Source organism: Glycine soja, chromosome 9, assembly GCF_004193775.1.
Source record: "Glycine soja cultivar W05 chromosome 9, ASM419377v2, whole genome shotgun sequence".
NCBI classification, from domain to species: Eukaryota; Viridiplantae; Streptophyta; class Magnoliopsida; order Fabales; family Fabaceae; genus Glycine; species Glycine soja.
In genome coordinates, this window is record NC_041010.1 from 39766733 (window position 1) to 39787899 (window position 21167).

The following is a 21167-nucleotide window of genomic DNA, read 5'->3' on the forward strand; positions in this document are numbered from 1 at the left end:
TCATCTGCCATAGAAGATCCAACTCATTCTCTTGAAATTGCATAATACGTGATCGCTCTTCTAGCTCCTTTTATGGCCGATTGAAGTGTTAGATCAAAGAAGAAACTAAATATTGATATTTTAATTCTTAGTGTTATATTTTGAGTTATCATAACTAATTCATACCATAATAATATATGTGAAGTTTTAACTATTTTTCTTAGAGAAAGAGAATCATATCATTTCATTTTATCATTCATAATAAAAAATGAGTACAAGATGAGATACAATAGAAAAAAAAACATTATTGTTAGCATACAATTTTTGACGTCCTAACTAATTGATATGCTTATCTTTTGAGAAAACTCACCACAAACTTTGAATAACTATTAAGACATGCTCTACATTAAGACAAGTTGAAGTTTAAAATGACCTGCAGTGAAACTCAATAAACCAAACCAACTACAACTGTGTTGCAATCATCAAGCTCAAAAATTACATTTTGGACATCAGGATTAGCCAACCATGTAAGCTCGGAAAACTACACCCGTTTTATAATATTGAAAAAAACTTTTCATATATTTAAAATTTGTAGATCAGTTTGAAACTATTATAAATTCCATGTGTTAAAAGGGAATTTTCAATGTTCGGTAGTTAGTAGTGTTTGAAAGATTATTATTGCCATTCATTGAATTGAGAGTGTATTGAGGCCTATTATTTGGCGCACCACCAGTAATAGAAAATTAAAACAATTACACTAATTATTTGGCATCAGCATTTGTCAATCTCAACCATCTAATCACTTCCTGTAATCAAGTACGAAAAAACAATTCTTTTTAATTGAGTCAGTGATTTGCCGCCACTTTTTGTCTCTAATTATCAAAGCCTTGTATGTTAGGCTACCTTTGGATTGTTTTGTTGAAGATCAATATGTGGCTCAACTGCTCAAGGTTGCAATCAATCAACCCATCGAAATTTTTTTTCTTCATATTTTTGGTTTAAAACACAAAAATATCTTTTAATGAAAGCAATTTTGCCCAAGTTTTGTAAAACTACTTTAGGTATTAAAATTTGATGCAATTACATGTTTTGACTCGAATTCAAAATAACTGATTAAGATGAGACAATCTCATACCAACTCGTTTATGCACTTGATGATAAATTTTCCATATATTAATTAACCAATATTATTTTCATCTTGAATCGTTTTTTACGGGCCTCGCAATAAAAGGCAAGAGACGAACAACAAATCAAAAGACAATACCAAATATATATGGTGGTGGCGGTCCCTAAATTCAAAGTGTCCCTGTGGGTGGCATGTGCTAATTGGCTCTCTTCTTATCATAAGGAACATGGGTACCTGGTTTTTGTGGCATTGGCTCACTCTTTTTTCTCACCATCAACACAACATTTACTAAATATCCACTTGACATTCCACTCTACCCTTTTAGCATCGGTGTCAAACCCCTTACACACCCAATAACCGTTGGTACACCTTCCATTTTAAACTGTAAAGTTAAACTCTTCCTTTTTCCTAGGTATAAAAATCTTGAACTTACTTATATAACATGCATTGCATTTGTCACACACAAGCTTTGGACAACACGAGATAAAATTAATTAAACACCCTGATCAAACATTAATTTGAGGATTAATATAAAACCATTATAAGCTTAGAAGTTGGAATTAAATTAATATATGAGAGAATAAGAAAGTAGGCAATCATGGACAAATCCTAGGGAAGTTATTGAGAAGAACATGAGAACCACCAACTCGATTTTTTTATGATCCGTTCTTATCTCATCTGAATAGTAGATATAGAGTAAGCAGATGTATGGAAAGGAATGGAAACAAACGGCTAAGAACTCAAAACTAGTATGCTTTTCTTAACTTATAACCATAAGAACTTGTCGGCACGTTAGAACAAAAACAAACAACTTTGTATTGTTCAAACTAACCGTGACAAATTAGATTCGTTCGCAGACGCGTATTCAAGGAAACCCCACACCACCCAACATAAGAAATATGCAACCTTTTCAAATGCCAGCTCAGTTCGCATGCCTGATAGAATGGGTAAGCTAAGATACCACATATATATGTTGTACAAAAGATGCTTATAATATTTATTTAAAAAATAAGAGCACAATTATCGCTAATTTTCTGATCCTCAAGTCTCCGACCACTTTTTTTTATTTGCCTTATGCTTATCAAAAGGTAACCAAATGATTGGCCATGATTGGGACATTCTTTAATATAGTGCGGGCTTTGGAGTAAGAAAGGCAAAAGGTATTTAGCTGATCACAAAAGAGTGAAAGAGACGAACAAAATCAAAGAAAGGCATTATGAAGATAAAATAAACAAGGAGAAGCTAAAATTGGTGCTAATTAAATTAAACTACAATTATTCTACTTAATACTCTTACATTATAGAGATTCGTTACAACTACTAAAAACAAATGCCATTTGAAGCACCTGGTCCCTTTGATTACCTTCTTCTGGCCCAATGACAACCTGCTACGAGTTGGAGAGCATTTACGAATAATCTAAACCAAATGTTTGTATAGGATGTCCGTAAGAGATTCCTTTTAATTGCTCCTCTTTATTTTTTTTTCTCGTTCATTTATTTTCCCTTCTTGGTTTGTATAAGCTTAACAAGAATAACTATCCGTATAATTGTAAGGGTCACTTTGGAATACGAACATGGAGTTAACAAAGATCACCAGGACTATTGGAGATTAGAATTTGTGTTTGGGTCCTTTTCCAAGAGTGTGGGAGAAGTGGGTTACCGGACTTTTAACTTAAGTGACCTCTTAGTCCAAAAATATCTTGGCACTTCGAATTTATGGTATTTTTTTTTTATTTACAAGCGAATTTATGGTATTCTTATTTATATATTTTTTAACTTGTTTTTAACATACCAACGTTAGACTTATTTTCCAACACTCCTCCTCATGTCCTTAACCTTAAGGACAGTGTGAAATGTCATTTGTGATCAATTGAGTTTGGGGCAATTTCTTCCTGCACCCTAATCCGGATCGGAATGTAATTTAAATTTTGGATTTTCCATTCCAAAATGTAAATTTATATTTTTTACATTTTGGATTGAGCTTTCTGCGAGGTTAAAATGATGCAGGAAGCACATCGGAGGTGAAGGAAGCAATTGCCTGAGTTTGGAAGTTGAGATTCGTGATCTAGCCCATCTACAATAACAGTTTGGACCTTGACTTGTTTTATTTTGGCAATTGCTATTTCCACTTGCCAATTTTGCTAATGCACTCCCCTTTTAAATTTGTTTACCCAAACTACCCTCTAACCGGAAAATAGATTCTGGAATTTCTCTACACTCCCTCTTTTTTCGGAGTCTAATTTCCCGAAGCCAATTCTATTAAATAGGGGATTAATCTGATAATAGTATCAAATTAGTGTATGGAATGAGTGCATGCAGTGGCGGGGTTTGAAAACGGGTCTGTCATAAAATGATGTGCAGTGTGTGGATAGAAGCAAATTCAACCTATTAAAATACCCCGAACAGGATTGCACCAAGATATCGATCTCTCTTTTGAGAAAAGACACAACACGTAACATCATGGACCAAGTCCAATTCTGAAATTTCTTGTCTGACCTGATATAAACAGGATATGGAGAGAATCACATTCCACTAGCATCATTCTTCATTACCACTGTTTCTGCCTTCCAACTGTTCGATAAAACTCCCAGCCCAACTGATCCTTCTGTTTTTATTAAAGCCACACAAATCCCACCTATCTCCATAGGCCACCACATATTCCCTGGAAGTGCCTGATACAAGGTCAACAAAACATATCTGTCTACCCTCCAAGGCCCAAGCCTCCCAAGCAAGACATATTTAAAAAGCCAAGCAGTTTACAAGATTTATTAACCTCGCTGAAAGTGGATAGATTTTTTAGAGTATCGAAAGTCAGAATGTTGGGTGCAATTAGTTGGCGACAAGGACATTATTTCACAATTGGCGTAAAGCTTGTTGGTACTGAAAGAGAGATAAAAGGATAGCTTTTTGATAGATACGAATTTTTGTATTAGGTGGAGAAACATGTATGATTCATGTTGCTTGAATCTTTTTCTATTGTGGTTTCTTGAATTGACACGTCTTGTGCTTTTTTGGATTTTTTTTTTTTTGATAAAGATTTTGCTTATCCAAAAAAATATTCCATAAAGGGGGGAGTGTAAATACATTTTAGAGTCTATTTTCCAGTACGAGGATATTTTGGGTAAAAAAATTTAAAAGGGAGTGCCTTATAAAAAAGGAGGAGTAGAAAGAACAATTGCCTCTATTTTTAAACTTCAACTTACTCGTTAAGTTTGGACCTCAAAGACAAAGTTTAACTTATTGCCCGGTGCTTCTTTTCTTGAGTATTAGAGGTCTTTGTTATAGCCTTTTTTGGTTTTGTTTTGGGCCTTCGAAGATTTCTTTGCCAATCTATATTCCTTTATTTTTTTGGACTTTGGGTCTTCCCTTGGACAGACTTTGACAGTTGATATAAAATTAGATGTTAGACTTAAATAATTTTTTATTGTTGTAATATAGGATTGCTATCATTTTGGTTTTCTTTATTTTTTCTCTCTTTTGATCCTTATAAAATATTTGCATTTGATTTTGGTCCCTTGCATTACTACTATTTCAGTTCCTATACAATTGAAAACTTTTTATTATATAAATCTCTTTTATATTAAAAAAAATTTCATTTTAGTTCCCCTTATATATAGAAGGATTTTCATTTTAGTTTCACTTCTATAGGGAGATTTCCATTTTAGCCCTTACATAATACTGTAAGAAACATTAAACTTGTTTTCAAATTTTATTAATCATATCACTTAATAAAAATTATGAAATTGATAACTAAAATGAAAAACAAATAATTAATAGGGATCAAAATGAAGAAATTTTAAGAGGACAGAATGAAAACCATATATTATATAGAAACTAAAAAACTATTTAAGTCTAGAATTTATATGTGGACCTTTATCCAACTTAAAAGAATGGATTAGTAAAGACTTTTTACCTTAGCGACCTGTTTGTTTAAAAATGCTTTGATGCTGTTGGACTGATCATGGCTCTCTCATATAATAATATCCTTTTACCCATTCTCTAACAAAAGATACATCCATCTATAGTATCCATAGAAATAGACTAGGATAAAAAGTGATGAGATAGTAACGTATTTTCATGAGATAACAATATCCCTCACTGCTTACATCAGACAACTGTATTCCACACAGCCACATCAGATGACAATATCCCACACTGCTTCAGTGGTTATATTCGTGCGTGGCGCCACACTAGTAGCATCATAATGTCTTATGCACAGGATTTTCATTTAAATGAAAAAAGCCTACTGTGCAATTGAATATTTAAATGGAACGCAATGCTGTAAGCCAGTAATTCAGAATCATTCGTGAAGATTGTATATTGCAATCTATATATGGTTATGTTTGATCTTCTGTTTGGAATGCTTCAAACTTATTTAAGAGTATTAGATTACTGTTGTGACTGGTATTAGTTAGTTTAATTAGTTATAAATTAGTTACTCTTGTAATTAATTATATAAGAATTTATTAACATTAATTATATAAGACTCAATGTATTTATGTAAAAATTTAATTTACTCATAAGAGTATTATTTAAAATAATATTCAATTTTTTCTTTCTCTCTTTTTCATCTCTATATCTTAAATTTTATCATGGTATCAAAATCTTACCACCCATCATAGAGATTTTTGGTTGATCCTTCACCTTTTTTGTTTCTGTTTGATTTTCCTCTTTGTTGCCACTATTGATCAATCTCTTCATTCACCGCTCTTGTCATCCTTTATCACGAGTCATCGATTATAGCCAACACGTACCTTCATTCAATCTTTATTCGTCTTCTCCTCATATTTCTCTTCTCGTCGTCCTTTATCATGAGTCATCGATTACAACCAACACCTACCTTCATTCAATCTTTATTCATCTTCTCTTCATATTTCTCTTTGTTGTCACTATCGATCAACCTCTTCATTCATTGCTCTCGTCGTCCTTTATCACGAGTCATCGATTACAGCCAACACCTACCTTCATTCAATCCTTATTCATCTTCTCCTCATATTTCTCTTTTTGTTTTTTGATTTCATTTTCCTAAAATTTCCCCAAAACACAAAATCCTAACATTTTCCCTTTCCATTTCTGGCCAATTCGGGTTGCAATTCATGAAACCACCACCACCAATCGACTTATTTCCATGTTCGCAGCAAAACCCTTATGATTTTAGTTTCTGTCGCTGTGCGTCGCAGTGAGGTGATTTCCGGCCGCCGCGAGCCTCCGTCATTTGCCACAAACAATGATTTCTGGCCACCGTCGGATCTGAATCTCTCCATTGCCTATTCTGCTTTCGACGTTCCATGCTCTCACCTTGTGCTTTTCAGTTTGGTCATTTAGCTATCTCTTCCATCCTCCTCTGTTTTTGTCGTCGTGTTGATTGTCACACAAGTGTAGTGTTTGGATTTTGACAGATGTTGTGTATGATGGAATCTTCTTAGGTGTTTTGTTTGAGCACTAATTTGAGATTGTTGAAGCCTCTTATTGGAGTTGTTTAGTTCAATTAGTTGATGAATTTTCTCTTCTTGTTTGATACTGTGCTACTTGCTTTCAAGCTGTTTGTGAGTATTCCTTTTTTATGACAGATTAGAGTTGTGGTTGCTTTTGTTTCACAAAGTATTTGTGAAAAGTCCTCATTAAAGATAAATTTTGTGTTCTTCTATTGATTGATGTTTTATGTTGATGTAAACTTTTGTCTATGGTGATTAAGCATTGTTTGAGTTTTTGCCATGAATGGTTAAGCATTGGATTATTGTTTTGCTTCTGTCTTGAGTGGTTAAGCATTATTGTTGGCTTCTGCTCTTGATAATTAAGTCTTGTTGCTTCTGCCAAGTGGTTAAACTTTGATGTATAGTTTCTACTTGACAGTTAAGCTTTGATAGCTTCATGGATTGATGGTTGTAGCTTCTACCAAGTGGCCTTGTGTTGTGGCTTCTACTTGGCGGTCAAGCTTTTGATGATTGATTTGGACTCTTAGTTCTATTGGAGTTGGAAGAAGTTCTACGAGACTTGTATTATTACTTAATTAGTTTCATTGTATTTTGATATGTTTTCTATTATCCTCTCCAAGCTAGAAGTGTTATAAACACCTTCCAGCTTGGGGGGCTATTAGAGATAAAAATTACTATTGGAGTTGGAAGAAGTTCTACGGGACTTGTATTATTACTTAGTTTCATTGTATTTTGATATGTTTTTGTATTATCTATACTACAAGATGCATTTATTTTTTAGTTACCTATCACTTAAGAATTTTATAGTTAAACGTGTTTGTTTTGGAGTAGTTATGGGATGTGTGACCTTTTGAAAAATTTCCTGAAAAATGTGTGAGTGAGAACAAAACATGTTAAAAAGTCTTGTTTTGATTTGTGGGGTGAGTTATTGATTCTAGAAGCAAATAGAACTGATTTTCGAGGTCAAAGGATTACCTACAAAGTGTTTTGACTAATAAGGATGTTGAGTGAAGTACCACCGCTTGAAGTATTGTAGTGTGAGAGCCGCTCAGAAGTTGAAAATCAAGTATGTTACAAATGATATCAGAACAAACCTCTCTTCCATTACGGTGTGGTTCGAAGATGAACCAAATGGAAGCTAGTGAACATGTAACACTCCGATCGAATTACACTAGAATGAGAGAGATTCAAAGACTATGGAAATATAAGACTGTACAGCCGATGATGATTGAAATGAATTAATTGATATTACCTATACTAACAAGATACATTTATTTTTTAGTAGTCAATCACTTAAAAACTCTATAGTTAAACATATTTAACTTAAAGTAGTTACGAGATGAGTGACCTTTTGATAAGTTTTTATAGAAAGTGTGCGAATAAGAACAAAACATACTAAACTGAAAAGTCTTGTATGTTGGCTTGTGGGGTCAATCATTAATTTTAGAAGCAAATAGAACTGCACCACCGATAAGTAAAAAATTCGGAACCTTAAAGTGATAATAATGTTTCCCACATGATCATGCATAACACCAACATAGGCAGCTTGCTTGAGGAAGCTTTATACGACCCATCAACATTTATTAACAAACAGGCTAGGAGGAGGGGTCCAAGAGATGGCTACCTCTTTCCGATTGGGGGGAGCGAGGACAGAGAGTTTCCCGATGTTTCCTTCGAAATCACCTTGGTCATAGAAACAACATGCTGACATAGGTATAGGGCATATTAGTCCTGTTATTGAACACCAGCTTATTACGATCATTCCATAAATGGTAAGTAGCAACTCCAAATAAAATAGGCCAGTCGAGATTAACATTTCCACTATCAAGAGATGAAAGATTAAACTGAATCCACTCGTGAAGACCAAGACTAAAGAATTTTGCCCAACTGTGGGAAGGGACAGAGCAGTCCCAAAAGAGGGTCAACTCCTCACAATCCCAAACCATATGCATAATAGTTTCAGGACCATGGTGACAACAGGGGCAGGTATCATTATTAGACATATAGCGCCTCATGCACTCATGGTTCGTAAGCAGTCTGCCATGCACAATCTTCCAAAGGAAAACTCAAATCTTCCAAGGGTCATTCCACTTGTAAACTAAGGGGAAAATACTATCAACTTGAGACGGATCATCATCTAGCACAAAAAGGTAATAATAAACTGTTTCTAGTGGTCAAAATACCATTTGCTGAATGGCATCAAATAGGAACATCCTCTCCTGAAGGGGATGGAGGTTTGACAGCTGAAATCAAATCACAAATATCTGGGGGAAGCAAAGTAGAGATGGTGTCCCATCTCCATCCAGATTCACATGCATAAGCAGAAATAGGGAGGTTAATAACAACATCAACCCCTCCAAATACGGGACGCATCAACAACATGTTTAACAATCGGGATAACTCCCATCCCACAACCATACTTAGCTCTAATAACTTTAGCCCAAATCTTATCAGGTTCATGAATGAGAGACCACCCAAGTTTCAACATATAACATTGGTTTAGAATCTTAAGATTTCCTTCTATCTGAGTTGCTTTCCCATATAAAATCTCAGCACAATCTTTCAGCCTCCTGACAAATAGAGGTTGGGATAATCGCAATCTGCATATTGTAGCTAGGTATACTTAGCAAAGAAGACTGAGCCAAGGTTATGCGGCTAGCTAGAGACAAATTCCTGGCCTTCTAGCTAGATAATTTCTTTTTAATCTTTTCCAAGATACCATCATACTGATGACAAGGTTTTCTTCCATGCAAAATAGAGAACCCAAGATAAGATGTAAGATTATCTGTAATTGGAATGTTGAGCTTAACACTTAAATTGACAACATTTGGTCTAACATTCTTCCAAAAGAACATAGAAGATTTCGCCATCCCAATAGCTTGATCAGAAGCCCCACAAAAGAGATTAATAATCCTATTCACTTCATTAACTTGTCTCTCAGAAGCTTCTCCCACTAAGTTGTTATCATCAGCGAAAAAGATATGAGAGATAGGAGTTTGAGTCCCCCTCCCAAAGTTAAAAGGAACCCATTCCTTGTTCTGGACCGAGTCAAAGATAATAAGATGAGAGAGTCGTTCATCACTGAGGAGAAAAAGTTAAGGGGACATGGGATCCCCTTCGCGCATACCCCAAATGCATGTATATATGCAAAGATAAATAAGTGAAAACATAAATAATTAAATATGATCTCATGAACTATGCTAAATGCAAAATTGCAAACATGTGAACCTATCTTAGAAACCTTATTGTGGCTAACAAAACAAAAAGATATTTTGAACTTAACCTAAACTATATATAAATTAACTTTTAACGAAAAATCTGTCGAAGATATATGCTAATTTCATTGAGTTGATATAAGCTACAGCCACAACAAGAATCAAACTATGTAGAGGTGGGAAATTTATGACTCATAAGCCACGACACTTCCATGTGTTTAGTTGGCAGTTGGCCCTACTGTTTGCTTTTTTTTTTTTTATTATTGATTTAGTTTCATTATTTGAACATAGAAAGATTAATATCATACGTGATTATTATCTAATTATTTATATTTATATTTATATTTAATTTATATATATATATATATATATATATATATATATATATATATATATATATATATATATATATATATATATATATATATATATATATAGATTTATGTTAAAGAACGTTATATTCATTGTTGATCTATATGAGTGATAAAAAACTTTCTGTTATCATCAGTTTTCGGTGAGGGTTGCTAGCTCTTCCTTCTACTCATCCTTCTCTTGGCTATTCATATTAATTGGCTTGCTCAACTTGCAAATGATTAGGACCAGAACTTTAATTTCTAATTTCTTTACCGAAAACGTTGATTTGAATTATAAGCTTTTTGTTCCCTGGCAATATTATCTTTTATTTATGAATTTTATTTCGAGAAGCTGCTGCATAATTATATTCTCTTTTGCATTTTGCAGAGAGCACAAGTATCTTTTGTACGAAGGAATCTGCTCGATCTAGTTACGATAACTATGGATATGGAAGTTTTTCTTCATTCCCAATATTTAACTTAGCTGCATAAAACTATTGACTAGAACAACCTTACGTCATGTTCTATGATAGCTAGCAGCTACTACTGGTAAGCTACTGCAGAGCTTAACACAGCCTCACCTCCCTTGCACGTTTTGTACCTGATGAAGAGCCAACACAACCATTGGTGCTAGTCAAAAACTGATTAAAAAAACCCTTTCAGTTGCAGCTATGCCGTTACTTTGGAAGATGGAGTATCATGATATTCTGGAATAAACTAATCAGACATATATAGACCTATGTACAGTAGTGTAAATGGTTTTTACTTGGATAAATTTAGATTCCCTTTTGTTGTTTGTTATGGAATAATATGAAATATATAAGCCTTTTAGAAGGGGAAAAAAATGCAAATTCATCATAGACCACAATAATTGGATGTAAAATCCAATATTTTTTTTAAAAAGATATTGTCTTCTCTCTCGACTTTAGGGAACCATTTGAATTATTTTGGAAGCTGAAAACAAACATATTATTAGAAAACCATGCGCTCTCTCCAATTCGACACGATCTAAGACCCTGAGTCAGTGGGTATAAATTATAAAAAATAAAATTAGTGGGTTCAATTATATAAATATAAATAAAATAAAATATAAAAATATAAGATTTTATTTACAAATTTAGTGAATTTTAAAAAATGAGGGGATGCAAGTGCACACCCTCGGTTCAATGTAGGTTCGCCACATCACTACTCATGTTTCTGAATTACGGTTGACAAGCATATTTATTACGAACAATATCAATGTTTTAAAAGTTTTTACTGTATCACATTGTAATAGTAGTAATGTTATTGGAACCTCAATTGTAATTTAAAACCGTATTACTAACATATATATAAAGATCGATCTATTTTATTTTTGTTACTGATGATATCAGTGTTGATTAGTTAAATTAATCTACAACCTTTCAGTTATTCTATGAGTTGCTAAATATCGCTGTATGCTTCAAAAAATGGGAAAAGTCAATAATTTATTAGGGAATACTTTCTTAATTCCATAAATAATTGTATAATAATAATAATACTATACTATAATACAGCATTGATTTGGGCGATCGAAAGGCGAATTAATTTACTACTTAGCCATGAATTTCTTCTTAAACCACCTCTTGACCATTATTTGCCGCCTTTGATGAACGAAGTGAATATTGACTTGCCATCACTGCATCATCCAATATTAGATAAAACGACTCCTTCCCAATTTTCTCAACAAACTTGGACATTATAAGCTTCTCCATCACCTCCAGTCTTGGGTTTACGAACAAAACCTACACAATAAGGGGATGGAAAAAACAACATAAATCACTTAAACAGATTCGTTTATACACAAATCAATTTTGGAGGATCTACTCAAACGACTTGAAATCCATGTGATACCTTAATTCCATTCTTTCCCAATATTATAATTAACTCGTCCAATGCTTTAATAGCAGTTGTATCAATGGCTGTCACTCCTGTATAATAAAATCAAGGAAAACTTTATACACGTGTATAATAACCATAATTTTTTTTTTCATATAAACTGCATGATCCAAGAGAATTCTCAACATTGTATACAAATTTTCTATCTTAATATTAATTACCTGACAAATCAAGTATGATGTGCTCAACTACATCTCCAGTAGAGCTTTCCTCACTTCGAATGTACCTCATAATCCTAATGCAAAATTCCAGAAAAAAATTAGAATGTTCAATTGGGATGCATCGTGTTTGTCGTGGACCATTAATAACTGTGAGCAAGAATGGATCCAAGGAGACAAGCACGGACCTTGACCTCCTGCCTTAGGGCTCTTTGTTTATATATGAGAAAAAAATTATCAAAATTAAAAAAAAAATATTAATCAAGAGAAATATATCTATCCATAGTAAAAGAAATTGTTCCCGGATCCGTCGTCCTGAGTGTGAATATCCATAATTTACCTTTCTTTGACGTATAAAGAATTTGCAAAGTAAACGGGAGAACCAAGTTGTACAACAAGAACTCCTGGGTATGTTAATACTTTATATTGCTTCGTGTCTCTATATAAACCAATTTCAGGTAACTTTCCAAGCTTGCATGACGCAGGTCTAGCCACATACATAAGTGCTCTAAGAATGCCGAGTCCAACCTTGACATTGCAAATAGAATAGAATAATCGATTAAAATTAACAAATTAAATCGATAATTAAAAAAAAGAATTAATTGAGTACTCACAGACAGCATGAGGCCAATATCCATGCTTACTAAGATAACTCCAAGGAAGGCAACCATGCAAATAACAAAGTCAAACTTGTCAACTTTGTAGAGATGGATGACTTCTTCGAAAGGAATGAGCCCAAGCATGGCAGAAATAATAATAGCTGAAAGGGCAACAAGAGGGGTGAAGCCAAATAGTGGCGCCAAAAATAGTAGTGCGAGTGCCACTATTATTGCCTGTACCACGTTTGCCATCGCAGTTTTACACCCTGCGTTGTAATTCACCGCAGTCTTGGAAAATGGTCCTACAAAATATACAATTAAGGACCAAACATATATTTATTAGCATATACTACTATTACCTAGGTACCCAAAAATATTCATCCAATAAGAAATAAGTTTTTACTTTGTTAAAATTTATTTTTTATAAAAATGAAAGGAGGTGGTAACATATAGTATTTTTCCTATTATTAATGGGACGGTTGTTAATTCGTGCAAGTGTGAATAAAAACATACCACTAGTCAAGTAACATGAAGTAAATGAACCGAACAAGTTCATAAGGCCGAAAGCGATCATCTCTTTGTTCCCATCATGAGGTGTATTATCAACAACAGCAAAGCTTCTTCCTATTGCTATTCCTTCCTAATAAAATTAAGTAAATTGATAAATAAATAAATAAAATTGAAAAAATAGTATTGAAGATGATGATTGGTTGGAACTAATTGGTTGCTTACCGCTAATGACAACACCCCTGTGATAAGACCAGCTTGCATAACTGCTGGTAAATATTTAGAATTAAAGTTCAGATAGTGGATGGACAAGGGATTTAGTCCTTTATCTAGATGGCCCACCTATATAATTAATCAACTTCATACATAAGAAAAAAAATGAAATTATGGTATATAAGATTCTTAGAAAGTTTACTTAAAAAAATATTAGAAAGTGAAAAAAAAAATAATTATATCTAACTCACAATTTGAATTCCATGATCTTGGCCCTTGACGAGGTAGGTGAAAACCCCAGAAACTACTAAAGTCACCATTGGAGCTATAGCCGTTACCCAAAAGAGTTTTGGATTCTTATTCCTCTGAAAAATTAATTGTATCAAAAGGTGAAATAATCTATTAGAATAAATTAACTTTGATACACGTATTAACTTAATTAATTAAAAAAATACCAATAGTATATATGATGAAATACCAAGTATGTCTTTTGTGAAATATTGCTACATTTTCTTTGTCTAACGTGACTTTACTACTACTCTTTTAGTATTCTTGCTATAATTATTATATTCATAATCTGTTGATATTGAAATTCTTAATGTCAAACAAGGTTGAGTGGGGCACTAAAATTCTTCTCACTCCACTTTTCCTTGTTCTTTATCAAAATATTTTCCTTGTTCTTTATCAAAATAAATATATGGAAAAGAGAAAGCTGAAATGAGAAGGACTATATCTTCCGATAGAGCACGTACTCACCAGGTGCTTGGTAAATTGCAAGAAAGCAACCAAGATGACGCCAAGAACCGCAGGTTCCCACCTAATCTGTTAAATAAATCAAAAAAGAAGTTCACCTACGTTATTTCCAAATTATATATAGAAATAACAATTTTCTTTTTCTAAAATATGAATTAGCATGAGGACTGTTTCGATGAAACAAAAGAAATTAAAAGGGAAAAATAGAATTAATGAAAAATTGGTCAAGTCTTTATACAAGAGTCATGCATGTTAATTAGTGTGTATTCTATACCATTTGTTGTGTAGGCCCTTAGGTCCTGACACAAGGTTAGAATTATAGTTCTTCTAAAGTGGTATTTCACCCATGGCTTTGGCCCGTAGAAGGTGGCGTTCTTTGCCCTCCACATAAGCTGTACTGGAAAAGTCCAAAACCAATCTTAGGAAACAGTGAAGTTTCATGGGATTTTTCTGTCTAGGTGTAGGTAATTTGCATCTTCACAGACAGAATGGAAGAAAAGTAATGAAACCCGCTGAACATACAACTTGTGGTACGAACTTCATGCGGGATGTTTCCGAGCTAGATTGCAAAACTGAAAGCCGGGGGGAGGGGTTTGTTTAACATCAAGACTCTGGCAGATCTTTCATCTTGATGGGCTATTCTTCGCATAGTGAGGCGTTTTTAAGCCAGTGAAAGTATTTTTTATGATATTATTGGCCCATACGATTTTCCCTATCTAAATAAAGCAAGTTTTCCATGAAGAAGATTTGATGAAACATGTTTTATTCTATAAGGATAGGAGAACCTGATTCGATTTTCTTAAAAAAAATAAAAAAATTAGAATCAAGTCAAGATGACACGGATCAATCCCTCCTCTTGCGTTCTTGGGCCAAAGATTCGAGCCCCATCAGTACCAATTGATTCAACCCCCAAAAAAGACATCCAGATGATAATAAAATATAGAGATGCAAAAGTTATTCTTTTTGGTTATAATGCTAAAATCTCATGTCCTAGGATTACTAGTTTATTTAAATGTTTCTGGTCAAATTATCAGTGCCCTTAGTGATTAAATTTATTAGTTATGCGTTATACTTTCATGTGCGTTGGTGAAGATAAAATATATATAAATGAATAATTATTAAAAAAAAACTACTCCTATAAAAAATGATGGGCACATATGTGCGTGTGGGTAAGTGAGATATTGCAACTTGATCGATGCTTCTATTCAAAGAAGCTACAATTGAGTTGAGATATCATTATCATTTTTTAGGGGGAACTATCCTTATATGCAATAATTGGATTTCGTATGGCAACCTTTTACTATTTTGATCGGTCAAGCCAAAATAAAGGGGCACTAATTTCAATTTGTTCTATACTAACCTCGTGTCTATTGCGGACAATGCTCTTCACCACTTCGACCATGTTCGATTTAGTTGAAAAATGTTTCATTCCAAATACGCCCTTTAGTTGTTGGAGGATGAGAGCTACTGCTGTCCCTCCGATGAAGCCATTAATGGTAGCATGGGAAAAGAAGTCCACCACTATCCCCAGCCTACAAAAAGTTTCCTCATTCTCATCACCCACCACACAAAAATAGAATGAAACTTATTCAGTTGCATTCAAATTAAACTTGTAGTAGAGGTTTGGGTAATTTGTATAAAATTCTAATTTCAAGATAAATTATTACATATAATCTCAAATCACAAACGTGTTTATTAAAAAATAAAAAATCACACATGTGTCATGACCAATCTTCACACATGATAATTGAAAATTTTAATTTACCAAAGAAATTGATAACTTTGAATTAACCTAGCCAGTGGTATGCATGAGTTATTAGCTGTTGGAGCATAATAAATAATTTTCTTCAGTTTGAGGCAACATGGTTATTGGATAGCCAGCTACATATTTTTTCTTTGTTAGTTTTATTTTGCTTTCTTGGTGCCAAACACATCCCTAACCGATGGAATCACTTTTCATGGCCAGGCCCACATGAGAGGGTGGTTTAAGGTAAATGAATTTGTTCTTACCTAAATAATCCCAAACAAGCCTGGAAAACACCGGTGATAAAGGTGGTGGTGAAAATCAAATGAAGATACAACGTTGGATCTTCTACTGGGTCTGCCACGGTTTGTATGGTTTGAGCAATAAGCAACGATGCTCCTGCTATCGTCCCGACTGCCATGTGCCTTGAACTCCCAAAAACAGCATAGATCAAAGGTGGGACAAAGCTGGAATCTGATATAAAAAAAAGTCAAATCAAAACATATCACTTCAGAGATATGAGATATAAAGTAGATTAAATGATTAAGAAAAACATTTGATTCTTTTTACTAACAAAAACTAATAATATTAACAATTATATAAAAAAAATCAGTTCATCGAAAACAAGTACTTATAACCTTAAAAATCGAATAACTATATAGCCACTCTTTATATCACAAGGAAAAACTGTCAAAGGAAGTACGTAAATGTCTAAGCACCCAGATAAGGGATTGAATCAATCATAGACAAAGAAGAGATAAAAATTTATTAATCTATTATCTTTTGTTGATAAAATTCACACACATTCAATCCATGAACCATGTGCACAAATTTACAAAGGATGAAGAAAATCAATTATTATTATTATTATTTTCATTTCTACATATATTTTCTTTGGGAGGCAATTGTGATCGGATACTAAGTCTGGTCAAACATAATTGCTGTCGAATGCGGATACTGAACAAAGAAAATCAATGGTTTAAGGAGTATGTACTAGAGTATAGAAATAAGAAAGCAATTAATATTGCATATGTTGAGACAGACATTATATGAATGTGTAGGCAAAAGTGATTAAATGCAAAAGATGATGATGCCAAACACGCTAATTAAGTGCAAAGAGGTGAAATAGTGATTCTTACAAAGGCCAACGAGGGGAGGAAGGTCAGCAAGTTTGGCATAACTAATGCCCTGAGGGATGGCAAGGCTTGAGATGGTTAGGCCAGCGATCAAGTCAGAGACAAAGAGGCGCCAATTGTAAGTAGGGAGCCACTCAAAGATTGGGATGTAGTATTGCACCCCTTTCATCACTCTCCGCATTGGCTTCTGCTCCTTCTTGAACTGCCTGAAGGGGTCGTCCGGAAACAACGCTTCCTTCAACGCCTCCTTCAGTTTCGTCCCAAACCCTCTCTGGATCGAGAAATTCACCCCATTATCACCACCATCCTCATGGTGCTGATTATGATTTTTAACCTCGCTGTTACCAATGGAACCCATCGTACTAACAACAATAGCAACAACAACAGATATCAGATATGTATGCATGTATGTGCACACTACTAAAGTGGAGTTTAAGAGGGTTTATGAGAAAATAAATAACTACTTACAAGATGGTACTACTTACTTGTTTGTGTTGGACGCCTGGTTGCAATGAGTATATATAGGCTCTAGTAGTGGCAACTATTTCGGGGTAAATGGCATTACAGTGGATTCTAAGTCTTCAAATTGGAAGACCTTCAAGGCATCTTTGGTGTTTTGGGGCTTTTTTTTTTTTAATAAAAAGAATAAAATTCTTTTGCTTTGGACAATTGGGAGAAATTCGAGAATGCGGAATTTGAAATGGTTTTGGATCAAAGTTTAACGTTGTTTCTTATACTGAAATTTTTTTGGGATATAAAATATTTTAATATTTATAGAAATGAAAAGTATATTTTAATCTAATAGTTATAAATTAAATTATAGAATAATTATCATTTTAATATTTTTGATATTACATTAATTATTTTTATTCACTAATATCTCTTATAATATTAATGATAAAAAAATTAAATATGAATTAATGATGATAAGATTAAATTAATTTGTATATAATTATTATTATCTTTCATTCATTTATTATTTTTATAGCTTTATATAAAATAATATAAGATAACAATTTATTTCGAATAACTATGTATTATTTGAAAGAATTTATTATTTATGGGAGATGAATTTGCCCCACTCTAATGCGTCGCTTGAATTGTCTTGAGATCGAATTTGGCTTTTAATTAATTACAAGTCTTTTCGTGTGGCGAATGGCGAAGTCATTTTTTTTTTATTAAGATATTATACTCTATATATTTATCATTTAAATGATATTGTTTTAAAGCTATTTTATTATGTTGTGTTTCTTCGTCGATACATACACATATATGTATTTATGGTATCTCTGGATTGATTGTGAAAGAGAAAACTTTAATAATTATATAGTCAACTTTTAAAACTCGATTTAATAAAATTTATGTTTAAATATAATTTAACCAATGAGCTATTATTAGCATTCTTGTTGGAAAATATGAGAAGCATTGGGAACTTTAATTCCGTATGTCATTTCCTGTAAAAATAAAAGATAAAAAATTCCCTATTCCATTTTGAAAGAGTTTAATAACCTTATATCACAATTCAAATTACTTATTATAATTTATATATTCAAAATATTTTTTTATTCTGATTTTTAATTATAATATGATATATATTTGAAAATATTCATTTATTATGAAATTTAGTAATATAAAAATATATTTGTCAAATGCAATGACTTTTACCGATAATTTCCCTTAATTTATTTTAATAACTTTACAGTTAAACTTATAAACACTTTTTTTTATTAATTTCGTAAGAATTTTTTAAAAATATTTTATTAAATTATTTAGACCAATTACAATTTGAATCTCCATTAGAAATATATAGATTTAGTTTCTAACAACGTCTTTCAAGTAAAATTCCTCCGAGAAAAAAAAGTATCATATTTATTACTCTCTCATATTCAACTTGAGTATTTGATGTGACAAATTTTTTTGTTAGAACATGTTGTTTAATTTATTGGATTTACTTATAATTTGTAATTATTATTGATTTAAGAGAATTTCATATCCAACTAAATAGATCATTTCGTCTAGTATGAATGCAATAGATCTTGATATCACTATGTTAACTCTCTAAGTAATTGGATTAGATGATATGTGTAATTTATAATAAAATATAATATGATAGTAATAAATATGTATAATTAATTAGTCATATTAATTATAAACATAAAATTAAATTATTGTCTTATAAAAAAACAAATTTTTTGTTATACCCGCATATACGGATAGAAACTAAATGAATTGGATCCTACTTAAGTTTGGCCTAACTCACTTTATACTTTTATAACTCAAACTTATATATGTCATTTGTCATGAGTTTATTTTTTAAGTTTGGATCCAGCCTTTATATAAGTTTCATCTAACCTGTTAATTTATTTAAAGGTTTATTTCATATTAAAAAATGTAAAAAATATTATATAATAATAAAATTACTATGCATTAAAATATTAGAGTGTGAAATAATAACTTACATGTTATTCTTACGTTGTCCAAAATTCGATGCCTTGTATTCATATCTATCTTTTTTCTTTAACAAAGCTAAGATGTTAATTAAAAACAATGACACAATTTTAAACTGCAAAATTTGGTTAAAACTTGCCTAAAAACCAAAAGAAAATAACTCTGATTCCTGTTACCTATCTATGCTTATAGAAATTACCATATTTTAAACATTAAAATGATTCTAATAGTCAAACTACTAAAATAATTTATAATATAATTAAAATAATTATGATATTGCATATCATATAAATAATAATATTTTATTAAAATATATTGTTATTAAATAAACAAACATGCGAGACTTAATAGCCATTTTTTAAGATTTGTGATTTGATCTATTTAACTAAAAAAATTATTTAAAAAATTTGAGTCTTTTTTTCTCCTAAATGAATGAAATCAATCCAAACTTTAAACGGACTGAAACATAGTTGTCTAACGGAGAGCCTAACTTACCTTCGCCCCTACCCACATATTTGATTGTTACTATTAGAACTTGTAATTGATCTGACACGTAAAAATTAGTAGAAATGTGTCCAAATTAATTTTTTTTTTTACTTACAGAATCAAAAGATATTGAACTTACGTACTTGGAGAGAAAGTATAACCATGCATTAACCAGTCAAGTTTCCTTTCACTATCATTTTTAGTGGAAAATTATGCCGCGACATGTGCGAGGTTATTAAGTATAAGTATCATCTATTATAAAAACAAAATAATTAAATTAAATGGTCGATTCTATTGATAAATTAGTTAAATTGTTTTATAAGTATATATATATATATATATATATATATATATTAACATATACACAATTATTTATTATTATGAATATATTAGCAAGCTATATCAATTTTTTTCCTTTTCATCTTATTTTGTTCCATCTACCTATAGTATCCACCCTAAAATAGAAAATATTGTGTGATCCTAACCCACTTCCTTTTAATAGTATGAGACTGTTTTGGACGAAACTTTTAGGAGTCGTTGTCAACGTCGAATGATACAGTTTCTTTTTATTAATTCTATCTATTTTTATAAATTTAAAACAACTCTCTCATGTTATTGATTCTGTACACAGTTCTCTTTTGGATCCTTGATCTTTTCTTGTATACAAGTTCTAGGTACAAGGTACCTAGTAATCAATTAATATATTTCTTATTCGCTGATAATAAAAAAAGATTGTCTAATTTCGTACAATATAATGATATGTATTCATCTTTCAATTTAAAAGTTTATTAGTGTGAGGGCAGAGGGCTTATGAATTATGATGTAATTAAAGTTAAAAGTAAATAGCCTATATATTATAATGTAAAGAAAAGCATTCAAGAAGAAGAAACAAAGAGAGTAAAGATATGTATTACAAATTTGTTAATTTATGTATAATAATAATTATTTTAAAACTTTAATTAAAATGAATTTTTTTATTAATTGTTATATATATATATATATTAGAAATTAAAAATTAGTAAATTCTAAAATTAATTTAGTCTCGATTGACAAACACTAACTGTAATGCATGCACACCATAAAGAAGCAAACATGGCGG

At 32.0% G+C, this 21167-nt stretch overlaps 1 protein-coding gene and 1 long non-coding RNA gene across 4 annotated transcripts; one reads left to right on the forward strand and one right to left on the reverse strand.

The window, feature by feature from the left end:
- Positions 1 to 5741: 5741 nt before the first annotated feature.
- Positions 5742 to 7289, forward strand: LOC114367629. Its single transcript, XR_003657253.1, has 2 exons — positions 5742 to 6420; positions 6958 to 7289. It is a non-coding gene; the product is annotated as an uncharacterized LOC114367629 (long non-coding RNA).
- Positions 7290 to 11547: 4258 nt separating this feature from the next.
- On the reverse strand, positions 11548 to 17838 carry LOC114367229 (probable sulfate transporter 3.5). Of its 3 annotated transcripts, none has more exons than XM_028324373.1 (13): positions 17620 to 17838; positions 17138 to 17496; positions 16265 to 16472; positions 15615 to 15786; positions 14258 to 14323; positions 13753 to 13866; positions 13514 to 13630; positions 13295 to 13421; positions 12797 to 13083; positions 12523 to 12710; positions 12186 to 12259; positions 11980 to 12056; positions 11548 to 11870 (listed from the first exon to the last, which is right to left on the reverse strand). In XM_028324373.1, exons 2-13 carry the CDS (start codon positions 17490 to 17492, stop codon positions 11700 to 11702), a joined length of 1956 nt encoding a protein of 651 aa, XP_028180174.1. In that variant the 5' UTR covers positions 17493 to 17496; positions 17620 to 17838; the 3' UTR covers positions 11548 to 11699. The 3 variants fall into 3 exon arrangements, with proteins under 3 accessions (XP_028180174.1, XP_028180172.1, XP_028180173.1); XM_028324372.1 differs by having other exon boundaries at positions 11573 to 11870; positions 17603 to 17838; XM_028324371.1 differs by having other exon boundaries at positions 17138 to 17621.
- Positions 17839 to 21167: the final 3329 nt, after the last annotated feature.